Source organism: Meleagris gallopavo, chromosome 5, assembly GCF_000146605.3.
Source record: "Meleagris gallopavo isolate NT-WF06-2002-E0010 breed Aviagen turkey brand Nicholas breeding stock chromosome 5, Turkey_5.1, whole genome shotgun sequence".
NCBI classification, from domain to species: domain Eukaryota; kingdom Metazoa; phylum Chordata; class Aves; order Galliformes; family Phasianidae; genus Meleagris; species Meleagris gallopavo.
Window position 1 is genome coordinate 26,975,691 of NC_015015.2, and position 16,232 is coordinate 26,991,922.

The 16,232-nt window shown below is 42.3% G+C and overlaps 1 protein-coding gene across 5 annotated transcripts in view; it reads right to left on the reverse strand.

Moving 5' to 3' along the window:
* SUSD6 (sushi domain containing 6) overlaps nt 1-16,232 on the reverse strand; it is a 78,741-nt gene that overhangs the window by 37,369 nt on the left and 25,140 nt on the right. For 4 of the 5 annotated variants that reach the window (XM_010711526.2, XM_019615640.1, XM_019615642.2 and 1 more), the window contains exons 3-4: nt 10,456-10,658; nt 6,038-6,067 (exon numbers count right to left, since the gene is read on the reverse strand). In XM_010711526.2, the coding sequence (XP_010709828.1) occupies nt 6,038-6,067; nt 10,456-10,576 (151 nt within the window). In that variant the 5' untranslated portion in view covers nt 10,577-10,658. The remainder of the gene's footprint in view (nt 1-6,037; nt 6,068-10,455; nt 10,659-16,232) is intronic. The other variant, XM_010711528.2, reaches the window with a different exon arrangement.

The following is a 16,232-nucleotide window of genomic DNA, read 5'->3' on the forward strand; positions in this document are numbered from 1 at the left end:
AAAAAAAAAAAAAGAAAAGGCAAAGCTAAAGATTTCCAACCTCTCCCTTACTACTGCTGAACAACTGCATGAAAGTAAGAATCATTACGGCTGGTCCTTAGGCTCAGCAACAGCTACAAGCATAGAAAAGCATGCGTGGCTAAAAGAAACTAATCAAGAAATTGATCTGTTCTCCAACCTCTGAGAAGAATCCCACCTACAGAGAAAGCTACTCCAAAGGGACAGAGAGATGTCAATTTTCCTGAAGAGCCAACTGGAACTGCTTGCTGTAAGGAGACCAGACCGGGCACTACAAGTTTGCTTCTACCACCACATGATATGTTACAAAGGATAAATGCTACTGGAGGGTTTTTCAGCATTGTTTTCAATGTACTGCTTTCGCTGACTCCGGTACCACTCAGGGAATCACTAGAGAATAGAAACTTTTATAATGTTTCCATTCTAAATACTACAGGATTTGCCAAAGAAAAAAAATATTCCTACAACTTACTCTCCACTGCCACAGGAAGAAAGGTGATGGACCCCTTTGGGAGGATGTATTTGGTTTAATCTATGCAGGCTACGAACTGTAAAGCAGCTTTGAAATCCTGCCACCAAACCCAAATCATCTTTAAATGAAAAACACGAAAGCCTCAATTCTCCTGGTACCCACCCTTGGTGCTAACTAACCAAACAATGACAGAAGACCAATGACAGGAAGACCATTTCCTCTATTTAAAGCTGCTAATTAAGTTAAGAGTTCAGCGGATGGAAACAGACTTAGTGATAGATGCTTGTCTGCTGTCAGAGGATGCAGAACAGACATCCATTTTCATCCTTTCAAATTGCTCTGCAGTGCTTGATGCAGCCAACCATGAAATACTCCTAACCCGACTCAGACAAGTGGCAGGTGGCCAGAGGTATGCGGTAAAATAGTTAAGCTTTTGCTCATCTTGACCGTAGCCAGAGATTGAACACCCCTAATCAGCAGCAGATAATAAAACCTTTACATTTTGTATCTTATCACTTAAGTCAATTATGTCCAAGAAGCATTTACAGTGAAGCGTGCAGGTTGCTCTAGAGGAGTATTCCAAGGTTACTTTTGCTAGGGAAATCAAAGCCAACAACAGAGTAGAAATGTCACCATCTTTAAAACAAACACAAAACATTAAGGATATGGTCCTTTGCTTGTGCTAAGGAGAAACAAAGATGTGCTGAACCACAAGTTGCGCTGCAGCACAACTCTGACAGTACCAGTCTTTTCAAGAAGCAAGTAAATGGAGTGGGAACTTGAACTACTGGAAACAAGCTGCACAGCAGTCACATCCCCAATTACTTTGAGTTTCAAGTATAGCCACTCTGATGATAAGAGTGGAACAGGCCAGAGGAAACATTAAAAGCACACTTTCCTCCTAGCCAAGGATAAATGAACAGCTTTGGCATGACATAACAATCACTTTCCAAAAGGCCTCTGCAGCAGGTTATCCAGAATGAACTGGCAGCACCAGAGGTCACATTACCTACTCTGATCTAACTTCATACCATACAGAATGCCACACAGGTCCCACATGGAAAACATCACCACCAGCAGGAGCGATACTTAGTGTTGACAAAGATCCAGCATCTAGCGGCTTTAATAGGTTTAATTTGTTTACACTAAGGATTCCTCTCCAGTGGGTACTGCATACAACTGTAACATGTGAAGGAGAAGAGCAAAGCTGCTTTTATCTATAAAACTGACAACAAACCAAGAAAAGCAGAACTTCCTCAGAAAGTTAAGGACATTTCTCCAAACACGGCAGCAACTCCCGTTTGAAATTCCTCTTTGTCTTCTATTTCACACATAGCTGCTCTACCGTCCTTCAGTTTCTCTCTCCACCAGATCCCCCAGTTGTAATGTCAGAGCACCCCTGGGCAGCCAGCCAGCACTCCAGCATCATCTTCATCCTGCTCTGTTCCTGCCTTGAGGAAATTCCTTCCCTGAAGCTCTAGCCCCTGCAGGGCACATACGTTTTGTAATCTTGAGTTCTTAAGCTCTGCCAGTCTCATTAGTCAGTGCTGTTGCATACAGAAGACTCAAAAGCTTGATGTTGTAAAGGCATATCCATGCATTAAGACATTTACCTAACAATTAAAAAAAATAAACACATGCCTGCATTTCTACCAGAGTCCTCTCTCTCAAGGCCATACTATTCTCAACCATTCTAATCAGCTTGCATAGCTAAAATTAAAACACTACCTTCTTCCAGGACTTACACTACTTAATCACCAAGCCACTAATTGGCTTTTTAAACCAGCAGGAACTTTCCACAACTCCACTCGAGGAAACCTTCACCTTACTGCTTTCCTGAATTCCCCCGACTCTCTCCCTCTTCTGAGGATCTTCTTCCTCAATTACCTTCAGCCTGTTCGTCACCTTCCTACAAATCTCAATCTGTTTGTAGTCCTATTCCTATGCTCAGAGCCTTTCTCCAGAGATAAACAGAATATTTTGAAGGAAAGCACTACCTAAAGCAGCAAACCTTAACTTACTATCTCAACAGCTGACATTTCCCAGACTACACAGTCATCTAAACAGCAACACTGGTAAGATCACAGAGCAGTTTTATTCTTTCTAATGATGTATGAGACATAAAACTTCCTATATACCATGCCAGTCCTTTTCTCAGGACATGGAAAGCATTCCTCCAAGCTGTATAAGCAGCAGCAGCTTCTGGCTTTCTAGTTACAACTCTGTGTACATATCAGGCTTATTGTGTTCCTTCTTTGACCTTGGGCTGAGAATTCAAGAAATCCTCCATCAGATGTATACTTCTCTCTAGACAGTATTTTTCGAATCAGACATTATTCTCCTTTCACTAGCTAAGGACAAAAACACATTTCAGAAAGCAGCAGCAGCGTGTCTTTCTGCTCTTCAAGAGGAGAAAGATATTCCCCTCTGAATTACACTGACTGGCTAGACAGTGAACACTGAGCACACAGGATTTAAAAATGTTATTGTCAGGCCAAGGCAGACAAGCATCTTCACAGCCTCTTCAGCACAGGAACTCCCAAAGCTCTGTTCCTCCTTCCATCATAAGAAGATCCATACTAGACTGGGCCAGAATGCTCATTTTATTCTTCAGTAGTTTGAAGAACAAACCCCCTCTAGTCCAATCTACCTGGCACATCACACAACTCATCTAAACAGTCCTATATCTAAGGTAGTTTTTCAAATCCCTTGAAAGATTTCTCATCTGGAAGCCATTTGCCAGTTTAACACAACACTCTGCAAAAGCAGAGACTCACCTCAGGGAAATTCCTACTTGCAGAGGAAGAGAAACACTCTCCACAGACTTTCTTCTTTAAAAGGAAAATGCTTTTTTTAGATGCAGATCAACACACACAGATAAGCATGTACAAATTCTTGAGACAAAATCACAGTCCAGTCCAGTCACCATGTTCCAATTGCTCTAATGACAGTACAAGCACATTTGAGCTTGCTGTTCAAGTAAGTGCCCTTCAGCATCCTATCCTCATTCTTGACTCTCAGCAGCTTGTTACCAGCAGTTTTTTAGTAGTCCTCAACAATTAAGTGCACTGTTAGTAAGTCTGCAGATGACACCAACCTGCCTGGAGGTAGGAAGGGTCCTACAGATGGGTCTGGACAGGCTGCATCACTTGACTGAGGTCAATGGGGTGAAGTTCAATAAGACCACGTGTCAAGTCCTGCATTTTGGGCATAACCCCAGGCAACACTACAGGTTTGGAGCAGAGTGGCTGGAAGACTGTGTGGAAGAAACGGACCACGGGGTGTTGGTCAACACTTGGCTAAAGATGTGCCAGCAGTGTGCCCAGGTGACCAAAAAGGCCAATGGCATCCCAGCTTGTATAAGAAATAGCGTTGCCAGCAGGAGCAGGGAGGTGATCGTGCCTCTGTACTTAGCACTGGTGAAGTCACACCTTAAGTGCTGTCTTCTGTTCTTGTCTCACTACAGGAAAGACATTGAGACCTTGGAGCGTGTCCAGAGAAGGGCAATGAAGCTGGTGTGGGGTCTGGAGCACAAGACTTATGAGGAGTAGCTGAGTGAACTGGGATTGTTCAGTATGGAGAACAGGCTTAGGTGACACTTTATTGCTGTCTCCAACAACCTGAAAGGAAATTGTGGTGAGGTGTGTTTGCTTCTTCTCCCACATAATAACAACAATAGAACAAGAGGGAATGCCCTCAAGTTGTGTCAGGGAAGATTCAGGTTGGATGTCAGGAAAAATTTCTTATCAGAGTGATCAGGTGCTGGCACAGGCTGCCCAGGAAGGTGGTTGAGTCATCATCCCTGGAGACTTTCAAGAAACGTTTAGATGCTGTACTAAGGGACATGGTTTAGTGGCAAATACTTGCAATAGGTGGATGGTTGGACTGGATAATCTTGGTGGTCTTTCCAACCCTGGCAATTCTATGATTCTACTTGTTTTCCCCTCATCACCCATGTTAAGTATGCCGTAGACAACACAGATTTATATACTGTGCACCACCTATTTCAGCAGTAACTGCAGTAACAGCCCACGGTGTTTGCTACAGTTTCAGAGCAAATTTACTTTTTGTTCTGTCATTCCTGCTGCAGGGTCAGAATAGGTAGCAAGAAAAACAGGAGGTGGTAACTGCTTGTGCTACTACAGTAATAAATATAAAGGCCTGGAGAAACAATGGCAAGGACAAATTGTACAGATGAAAGGGAGTAAGACCAACAAGTAGGGAAAAGCACTCAACATACCTGGGAAAAAAAGTGCTTTCACTACCACTGTAAATAGGCACAGAAATAACAGAAGAAATGTCAAATGGCACAAAGTAATCACAAGCTAACTCTTCTGTCCTGCCATCAGGCCATTTCCATGAGACTAGAAACAAACTCAAACTCTTCCCAAAAGATAGGCTCAAGTACAGAAGGAAGACTGACAGGAGACAGCTCCATTAGAAGACAGACCATCTGTATCTTTAGTGTAGTAGGCATCAGACATCAGGGGACTCCAACATCTGGACTAAAGTTGCAAGTACTTTCTTTTGAAGAATGAAGCTCCCCTCCAGCTTTCTCTCTACAACGAAGCTTCTATCAGTTTCCACCTTTTTCACAATAGCCCAAGAAGCTGAATTAGCTGCACCAGGCAGTTCTTGAGCTATTTCCTAAATTAGCTTGTTTTCCTGCTAGAAACCATGGCTAAGAACTGATGGCACATTCACTCTAAGCTTGTGTTATATCAGTCTTGCCAAAAGTAAAATTCAGACCGATTAAAAATTCAGGATTCACAGAGGATTCCATCTGCTCTCCTTCTCTCTCCATCTGAAGATCAAAATTTGGTAGGCGGTACGATTACCCTCCCTCACTTCAAATACTTAATTATGAATCCATTCCCACCAGACTTTGTTCCTGTCTCCCCTTTTCTTGAAGAAAATTGGAAGATTCAAAGTAGGATGATCACATATTGGACTGCAACAAATACCTACACTTTGTTTTTTTTATATATTTAGAACTAATCGAGACAGCCAAGTATGCTTCCCACTTCCTCCTAAAATTACATACCTCTGTAACACATACAGGAAAAGCTTCAGACTTTTTCTGAGCACAGGAAATGAAAAGCTGAGTATTCAATACAATATATCCAGAATCACGTTCTGTGATGAGATATTCACTTTTCTTGAAACAAAAGGGTTTTTCACCTCAGCTTGTGCTCCAATCCTCTCCAGCACTCTTTCAAAACTCTCACAACCAGCATAACTTTCTCTTTTTGTTTTAGTGAATATTCACTCTACATGGTTTCGAGTCATTTAAAACGAAATACTATAAAGACACATCAAGGTGCCTTCAAGCACAGTGGAACATATGAAGTTGATCTCCCTCCCTCAAACCAAAGGCAACCATCTCTCTCAAATGCAAGGGATAAAAGCAAAAACAGAACAGAGATGCATCACAGCACACAGCACAAAAGTAAAAATGTGAATCTTAGTTTGTATAACCACTTATGTTAATCAGTAAAACATCTCACTCATTTCTCATAGCACAGCAGGGAATAAGAGTTTACTTACATGCAGGTCCTTTGGATTTGCTGAGCCAACCTAAAAGACAAAAAAAATATTAAGATTATTATTATGCTTGCTTTAATTCATTCCTTAACCATTCAAGCTGTTTAAAATTCAACAAGCTGTGTGACCACCTGAGATTCCTGTTACTGCCTTCAAGTCAGCTGCTTAAAAAGCACTGCCCAGGGATCAGTGTAAGAGTGTAAGAACAGAGTGTTCCTTAACTAGGCTGGTTCTGGGCCCATCTGCATCTACCTCCTGGCAGCCTCACCACTGCTCTACAGCTCCTCACCACGCTCTTCTGTGCCACTCTGCTTTCATGAAGCTCTCTGAAGGGAATGGAAGAAGGACTTACACTGAAAACTGCATCCTTTCCTCACTATGGGCTGACAACAATTTATTCTAATCTGCATTATAGGAAGCATGCAGATTAGAACTCAGGTCCTATGTTCATGCACAACACCACCCCACATTTCTACCTAGCTATCCAGTACTACTGTCCTTGTTTTCATGACCACTGAATTCATCCCCAGCAGTATTAAAGTTCTTCTTTTCAACCACATAATTAGAAACAAAGGAAACCTCTGCTTCACGCAGATTCCCAAGGAATAGGAACAAGTCTGAATCTGCTCAATGGCTGGAGTACGCTTTAACAAGCTGTTCCATGCAACGCAAACAAACACCAGTGGTATCCAAGAGCTTCTGTACAGAATAACCTTGGCACTGAAAAGACCTTACAGCAGCATGCAGCAGATTGGCTGCGTTTGCATCAGAGACAATACACAGAAATGAAGTCGTTTCAGTTTATTCAAGCTCAATTTATCATTTTAATGGCAACCCTAAAAATTAAAGGGATAGTTTCATAGTATTTCACACGTGATCAGTCAACAAAAATCAGGCTGTGTTTAAAACTAAGTGGACTTACATTTGCCAAGTCTGCATTATTAATTTTTAAAGGTTAATATTTAAACTCTCTCCTTTATGTGTATTGATATTTGTTTAATTCAGGCTGTTAATACTTATACTAACACCTTCACTTGCATTTCTCAAGATAGGTTATGCTCTTATCAGTAATGAAAAGCCCAACCTACATTTTGACAGAGCTGGCTAGGAATCTAAGAGAAGTCACACCACTGAGAACACAGACGATAGGAAGCTTTCAGAATATTTTAGAGACTACAAGTTAAAATTTTATGAGTAATTTATTCTGATCCACTGTGATCCTTTCAGAAACAGTCTGGCCAAACAGGAGGGTTGCTACAAATGTGATTACACACAAGCCCTTTGAGAGCTCAGAAATAACCTGTAAGGGCCAGAGAGAGGAAGCAGGAAGAAAGGATCGGGACAACATAGAACGAACAGAGAAGTCTAACATTTTAACAAAGCAGACCAAGCAGTTGTTATTCCTCCTCTCCAATACTTCCATCATTTCCCTGTCTCTACCTACTAAGCACCCAAGCACTTAGCTAAATCCCAGAAGAACCCTCAAAGAAAAAACAGAAGAGATGGAATAAGAATTAAGCTGCAGCATTTCAGAGCCTTGCTTTCCAAGGCTCTTCTTGGAAGTGAGCCTTTCCATTCTGCTAATTTTTTCATTATTTCCCTCAATTAATCTTGGAGAACTTGCTAAAGGGAAAAAAAACAGTGATCGAGCTGGAAAATTATTTCTGAAGAGCGCTGAAGCCTTCCTAAATACTCCACTTCTGGCATAGTTTCATTGTTTGCCCATCATCAAATGCTGCATTTGTTTTGTGTTACAACATGCGCAGTGGTTATTTTTATGGTTGTGACTACCTTGCTGTGAGAAGGAATCAGCTCCCCCAAACTCTGCAGCAGGCTCTGTGACTAAGCAACTTATCACATTCATCTCACAGCACTCTGGGATACTTGGACAGATTGCTTGAGACAAAGTGCTGATTATTTTTGTTAAAAATCCATGCATAAATAAAATCAAATTATTAGCAGAAGAGAGACCAGAAGCTCACTGACTGGAAATGAGTCTGCCCTCTATATTCATCACGTGTAAAAGCGAGCACATTCCTGCTCAGAAGACCAATATGTATCTAACCTCCTGAAAGACAAGCAATAGCATTTCCAAACAGTAAAACCATCGCACTACAATATGCATTATATGATTTTAAATGTACGAATAACAAGCTGCACTTTGTCACTCAGAGTTGAGCCAGCCCATTGTCTCCATGCTTGTCTGTCTTTTTATGAGAACATTCTTCATCTTTTGTAGCAATTGTGAACGTGTCACATTGGCCCTGTATTCAAGATAAGCTTTACCACCAGGAGATTTAATGCAATCTCTTGCTTCGTGTTAACATCGCTTTGTTCTGGCTGCTTTGAATGTTTTTGCTATGTAAACTAATAAAGTGAGGACGGGGGGTGGTTGGGGACAAAGATGAGGGAAAGATGATTTTCCAAGCGTCTCTTCAGTGCTCTTTGTCTCTCCATCTGGGTCCCTGCTCCTCGGCTGGCTGACTGATTAATGTTACTCATGGCCAGCACACTGCTGCAGGTGCAGCTCCCTGGGCCCACAACAGGCTGCCATGCACCCCCATCCCTCCCAGCCTCAGAGTCTATGGATGGAAGCCCATGCTACACCCTCCCCCCCCAGGATTTCCCCCTTTGTGTCTTGCCCTCTGCTACGATCCTGGATTTCCCTTCACAGCTCTCACTTTCTCACTTCTGCTGAAGGAAATGCTTCATGTCTCGCCGCTCTAATCCTATTTAGCTGATGATCTGCCTTGATCAGTTTACCACAACAGGTTTCAGGTCCTGAATCAAAACGAATAGACAAAGGGAAATGATGCAGAACCATTCTAGGATCTTATGACATGCTTAACTAGTGCTTTTTCCATATGACATGAGATATCTCAAAAATGATACTGGAAATGCTTGCCAGAATTGTGGTTGCCTTCCCCATTCAGCAGCCCTATGCAGTGCAAGGAATTTGCATACTGATTACAGAGCAACTACAAAGTGTTGCAGTATGTAACTGGAGTGTCAGGAAGGGATTGTGTTCCAGCCTCAGGCTGCAGGGAATATCTTGCAGGCCTATATCTGAAGCAAGGCTGGGGTATTATCAACAACAGCTGGAAAAAACAAGGACAAACGCTGGAAAAAACAAGGACAAGAGACCTTTGTCCCTTTCACACTCTTGACTATTTGTTCTTGCCAGTCAGTCACATTTGCAATTCCCCCACACATCCCTTCTTACCTACAAAGCCAAAGCCAGGCCAATCAGAAAGACACAAAAGTCTGGGATCCCTCATTTCAGCAGCCTCTCCTTTCTAACTAGAGGAGTCAGAAATATTAGAAGATCAATTCCTTCTCCAGACTTTTCTATAGAAGATACTTTCCTTTGAGTGCATCTGGCAATGAGCTTTTATTCTGCTCCACCAAAGAGGCCAAACCAAACTTCTCTGATGCTCAGAAATACTGGCCACCAGATATTTTCAGGTGCCATGATATCTCAAATAAATAGCACTTTTTAGAGCTGTTGTCAAGAACTGACATTTTGTTTCCAAAAGCAAGCTATAATCTGCAGTTGTGGAAACCAAATCTATTTGACTTTTTGAGGATAAGTTCCTCTAGCATTCTGCGCAGGAACTTCCACCTAAGCCACACATACAAACTTCTTTCCTCCATCCCACGCCACTTATGATCAATCATCTCTCTACTGACAAGAAAATTACATCAGGTCTGTGAGAAGAGATCACGTTTCAGGGTGGACTGAGTAAGAAAGCAAACATTTCATGATATGCTACCTTGTGACCAATAGGTTTTCTTCTTACACTCATTTCTGACTCTTACTTGACTTTTTGTGTGTCATTCCATTCCACTGCTATTTACATTATTTACCACAGTTAGTCACCAGACATCAAGAAGCAAGCATGGGGAATGAGGAAAAACCCAAGATGCAGAAGAGATCGAGCAGAGAATAAAAGCACTCACTTGTGAGTGCTCAAGTGCCAGAAAGTGCCACACAAGCAAACTGGCTCATCAGACGTGCAAAGAGCAGAAGTCAGCCTGTGCTTCCAAAACTAATTCACATGAGTAGTGGCTACAGGGCATATAAATAATAGTGCCTACATGAGAATATCACTCAACCAAAAAGCAGTCCGTGCTTGCTCTTAAGACAGTCCTGGCATTCCCAATGCAGTAAAGAGATGAAAATGGAAGCAGAAAAAAAAGCTGGGGTAAACAAGATGGTAGTGTAAAGGTATGCAAGACTGGTTCAGTTCAGATACTGCCCTTTGCAGTAGTAGAGCTGTGGTGGAATTTTTCCTGTAAGTACTGAAATATGTATGCAAATGCATCAACCACCTCCAGTTTCCCCACAAATACATAAGGCCATTTCCAAACTTAGACATCTCTCCCCCTCTGCAGTACATGCAAGCAAAGATTTCACTTACCTGTGGCCTGTGCTTCCAAAAAAAAGTTACCAAAGATAACTAGTAGAAGAAACAGCCCATGGCTAGTCAAGGCAAGAGATGATCCTGTGTTGCTCTTTGGTGCTACCATTCCATGGCACATCTTTTACCCACCAAGGTTTCTTCTAACAAAAAAAAAAAAAAAAACTACCCCAAAAGATCTGGTTGATTAGGAGCACCTCTATCTAGAAAAAAAAACAAAGACAAAAGAACAGTAAGTACTGAACAAAACATTTACGTCATCCAAGGGGATGGGAAGGAAAATTCAGAAACAGACAAGAACAAACTTTCGCGTTTTCTGGAATTCAGAAAACTTACTAAGAAAGTATTCATGGTATCAAAGCAGAAAAGGCAGCTTTGTGCATAGGAAATACCAAAAGAAGCTGCATTATATGAGAGACCAGAACTTCTCACTCAACCTCCAATAGTTCAGGTGTGAAGATTGTCCAGCTTACAATGGGTTTTAGATCTTCCTTTCAAGACAACCACAGAGGATACAGTATCTGGAGAATTTGTTCCAGAACAGTTTCAAGGAAGCCAGCCTTCCTACACCCCCCTCACCTTTCAGAAGGCACAGCAGACTGTACTAGACAGCTAGGATAAATAAATCAAATGCTTCCTCAGACACCTGGAGAGGCACAGCAAATCTGACAGCCAGCCAGCAGGCAGGCAAACACACACGAGGAGGAATGTAAAACAGCCTGAAAACCTCAGGTATAATGTGGCAGTACGTAGCACAGCAATTAAAATTGCAGGATGTGACACTGCTCATACCTGAGGACTGAGAAATTCAGCCATAGCCTGTCTGACACCGTTGCACTGAAAACACAGCTGGGACATCGAGAAAGCACAGGCTGATCCCCAGCACAAGCTGAATCCATGTTATTAGTGAAAAAAGCCTCTAAAGTATACAGTCCCACTGAGCTAGCCAGCAAGACTTCTGACAGTTTTGGATCTGGATGAATTACAATGTCATGCATGACTCCAAAGCCCCTGAAAAAGACTAAAAATCTGTGTAGCACTCATAACTTAGAAAGGAAAAAACTGGTATAAAGACATCTGGTCAATATTTGGTTAAAAGAAAAAAAAAAATACAGAGATTCGCTTCAACACTTCTACTATGCTGTTCCTTACACAAACATCTAAAGCTATCGGGAAAAAAATGTAATTCATTTTGCAGAAATCATCTTTTCTTTGCAGTTGACCAAAGGAACGCTTTTAATTTTGAAGGAATCTCCCTCTTAGCCACAGGTTCTTCAGTTAAATGGGTATTTCTACTGAAGGGGGATTTTTTGGGGAGGTCAAGTTTCAAAACTGCTGGATAACTCCAAATCTAAGAGCAGAAGAGGCAGGTGTTGTACCATTTCATATCCTGTGTGATCAGATATGAGACCTGAAGAAGGCAGTATGACCTTGAGATCCTTAAGAACTTCTTAAAGGGATTCAGCATGCTAGCACTGACCAGAGAAACACAACTCAAACAGCCACAATGTACATTTCCAATTACTTTGAAAAGAAAAAAAAACCCACAAAGTAGCATTATTGGAAGAAATATGTGAATGTGATTATAAAAGTTTAGTGATCCTAGAGGGAGAGTTTTTCCCTGCTCCATGTCACTGTTCTGCTCACATCTTACTCACAAAAAGGTCATCTTCAGCATTTGGATCTTTTGTATGAATTAGTCTCTACCAAAGAGGACTTATTTGTCTGTATACATCCCCAGCTTGAAATAGCATTTCAAGATGATATTTAAAATGCCTTGTGGTAAGTCTGGAAATGATGTTACAATAAACTCTGCCTGCCCCATCAGTTTCCTGCTTAATTTGGAGAGGGAGGAAGAGAAATGAAGTTATCCCACTCTACACTTGTAGCAAAGTCAATACATTTCTAATACGTTTTACTGATGAAGACCTAACGTTTTGTTCATCATGTTCAGCCCTCCTACCAAGCAGAAAGGATTAAGGATGCTGCCACTTACCTGCTAGACTTCCTCCAGGAGCAATTAGACCACAGCATGAAAAACACTCTTCTGAAGAAAGCCAAGCCAGCTAGTCAGTACATCTGCTGACATCCATGCAAGTCAAATCTCTCACATGGATTTTAAGTTCCTATTTAGCTGGAACATGTCAGCATCTGGCCTGTACTGCAAGCCAACAGTTGGGCGCTTCCTTCTGAATCACACTGAATTACAGCTCAATGAACACACAATTTTCAGTGAACGGATGTCTTATTACAGCAAGAAAGGTCTGCTCTTTCCATTCCAACTTAATGAAGCCTTATTAGCACATGAAACTTCGCAAGTCTTGCCAATTCAAGGGCAGCCTTCCCTGCCCTGGGTCAGGGCTTAATGCGTGACATCAGTGGGCAGGAGAAGTAGGGAATACAACACAATTATGACACAGCGATGCCTGAGGTGTGCTGCTCTGTCTCAGAGCCATTTTCAACACCCAAAGATCATACATGGAAGCTAGTAGTCTAATTGTGGTCTCTCAACAATAAACAATAGATATCTAAATCAAGAATTTATTCTGGGTAAATCAATTACTGCTAATTCTTGATTCACTAACAGATTGTTTTAAAGCACGCTGCTTTTTCCCCTCTACTAAAAAGCCAGGCATGTTTTCCCCATCTCCTTTTAGCTCCAAGTTGCTTGTGTCCCACATTATCAGGAATAGTACCTGTCAGATGCTACGCTGCCCCACAAGGAATGTCTAAATTGATGCTGCCATGCCTACAGTAACATCCCACTAAGCTGATTTTGCTCAGTGTGAGAACTGAAAGAGACAAAGGCAGCAAAACAATTTTGCTCTAGGTAGCACTGATAACCCCCTCTGAATTGTTAAAAGACAATGGGCACAGGTACTGCCTGCAGGAGTCCTCCCTCAGGCTTCAGCCAAGTTACAAAACTTGTTCCCAGCTTGACTTTCCCTTGGCAAAATTAGAAGACGAAAGAGATTCTGGCTAGATAAGAAGGTATCCTTTCTGCCCAGAAGGGAGCTGCTGGTTAGGAAGCTATTTAGACATTCAACTCTCTGAAAGCTGATTGTTGTTTTTAGCACATTCCTTATACCTACAGCTCATGGGGAAACAGCTTTAATAACAACTTTCCAGTCCTCCACCCCCAGAAGTTAACTGGCAACACTCAAACAGCTCACCGAGGGTCTGAAGTGCTGCAGGGGTACCTTTTCTTCCCAACAGAAGCACCACACATTTATACAGATAAGACTATCTTCAATTACCTGCTTCACACTAGTAAAATATTCCTTCTCTCTTCCCCACTTCCCCATCCCACTGCAACTGAACCACAGCCCATAGGAATTCTTACAATCTGGTCTGACTGCTGCCAATGAAAAATGAATAAATAAACACACCACCAAGAACTGAAGTTTGCTAGACTGACAGCCCTTATCTCAGGGCACAGCTTGGTGTGCTATAGAGAGAAAACAGAAGCTAATAGGAAGAAAAAAAAATGAAGTGTTCTCCCTGTTCTAGCAGCGCCAACACATTGTACAGTGCACACATTTATCAGCAGAAACATACTCCCAGGGAGAGAGCTTAACAATTCATGGGTTCGTGTAAATCAGAGCGGTTCCCCTGTTTATACACAGCAGCAAGGAACACAGTGGCAGCAAGGCAGAAGCCTACAGCTGCATGAGGATACGGAAATGGAACGCTTCGAACCCGTTTCATGTGCCACAGCCTATGCTAAAGGGTTACGGGAGGATTAAAGTCCAAGCAGATGTTTTCAAAGATAATATTTAGTAAAGTCAGCAGTTCCCCTAAATATATTAAGAAGGGGAGAGGAGATTCTTCTTGGTTAGCTCCTTCAAGCCATAGAGGTCATTTTGTTTTCATTTTAAATCTGGAGAATATAAACTGTCCTGCGTGGCCACAAAGTCAACAGCCCACGCCCTCTCTGGGAATGCTCTGAACAAGGAAAGAGCTCCTCACTTCCTGGTTCCAGCCACCCCTGGCTCCTGCAGGTACCGCAGGCTGAGGCACGCACCAGCAGCCTTCCCAGGGACCCTCCAGCCCTGTTCCCAGCACCAGGAACTGCTGGCCTGATAATAACAGCTTGCTCCTATGTGAATGCCCTGAAGTAGGCACTGCTTTCTCTGATAGCACACACACTGGACTTCCCACTCCCAAACCACGATGAGCCCTTCCCAAGATGACACACTTGCTTTTGGCAGCAGCTTTCCTAAGCTAAGCTGTTTAGGGACCTCTGCCATTTTTCCTCCAGACCTTTAGAAGCTGCCAATTCAGACCCTTCAATACAAGATCACATCACAAGTATGCATACATCTTCTAGGATCATGACTAATTTTCTGATTTTTTCCCCATTTCATCATCACAGCGCTCCTAAATTGCCATGGAAAAGTGATCTTTCGGGGAGGTCATATGGTCAAATGTGAAAAAGCAGCAGTTTCAGGCAGTTCAGGTGCACCGAGGACAAGGCATCAAAGGACAGTCTGAGGCACTATGCTTGCACAAGGTGCCTGGGACACAGTCGAGGCTATGTATGTCCTGTGCCACTGTTGCTGGAGAACAGTCTTTAACCTGGATTCTATGCAGTGTGTCTTGGGAAGCGTTAAGTTTGTTCGGAATGTTTTGAATACCATGCTGCAAACTTGCCAAAGGAAAATGAGTTAACCTCATGCACATCAGAAATCTTTCCTTTAACCACTTAGTTTCTGCCTCCTGCCTTACAGAGTAATATTCAGAAATAGCTTGCCATGCACACAGCAAAGACTGTGCCACAGAGTAGGAGGACTGTTTTTCCTCACGTCCACACTGCAGGTAGAACTTGACACTGGTTCAGAGGGTTTAACTTTCACCTTCATCTGCTGTTCACGTTTCTACTGCTGCTCCACTATGTCTTATCCTTATTTTGCACAGCTTCAGTGAACGGTCAAACTTCAAAAACAAACCAAAAAAAGCCTAAAATCTCATCCTCTTAACTGGCTGATGAGAAAAATCACAGAAAAAAGTGACACTAGCGCACATTCAAGCAGCAGCAGAAAATACAACACCTCAGATCCTTTCTGCCCTACCCTCGGTTGGTTACCACACAGTTATCTTCTTGAGAACCACAAGACACATCTGTGTATTCTGAAGAAATTTTCTGTAGAGGAGGGCTTAAATCACAAATCAGCAAAGTGAGGGGCCTTATGCTTCAAGGAAAAACAAAGCAAAGTGTATTTTCACTGCACACTTTAACAGTCCCTTGCTACTTCATTCTCAGCTGTAGTTCACAGATTTGCAACTCCTACAGCCTAACCTGCTATTTCATTGCTTATGCATGCTATATGAAAGATTTAAGAACCAGCCAGCCACACTATCCAGATCTTCTAAGTAAATCTGTGCACTGCAGCAGTAAATCCCATCTTGGCAAACAGGCATCAGAGTAGGCCTCTGAAAAATGTACTTTATGTCAGTAGCTAATGCATCACCCATCTGGCTGCAGGGGACAGACCAGCAGCAAGGTGCTCTGATCTGTCAACATGCAGTAACTGAAACACCAGAGCTGTTGAGCAGCAAGATGTTTTCTATTTAGTTGACTTGCTTTCCCATTCTGTGACAGTAAGCCAAGGCTTGCTTTGGGATCTGGTCACAGTTAAAAACCTGACCATCCTTCCAAAAGAAGGAAGGAGAGGATACTTACAGGCAACCCAATTGCCATGAACTTCCAAGCACCAGTAGGAGGAAAAGCAGAGTCATGAAGGGACAGGGTTGAGAGTTAGACAAGTTAATATACA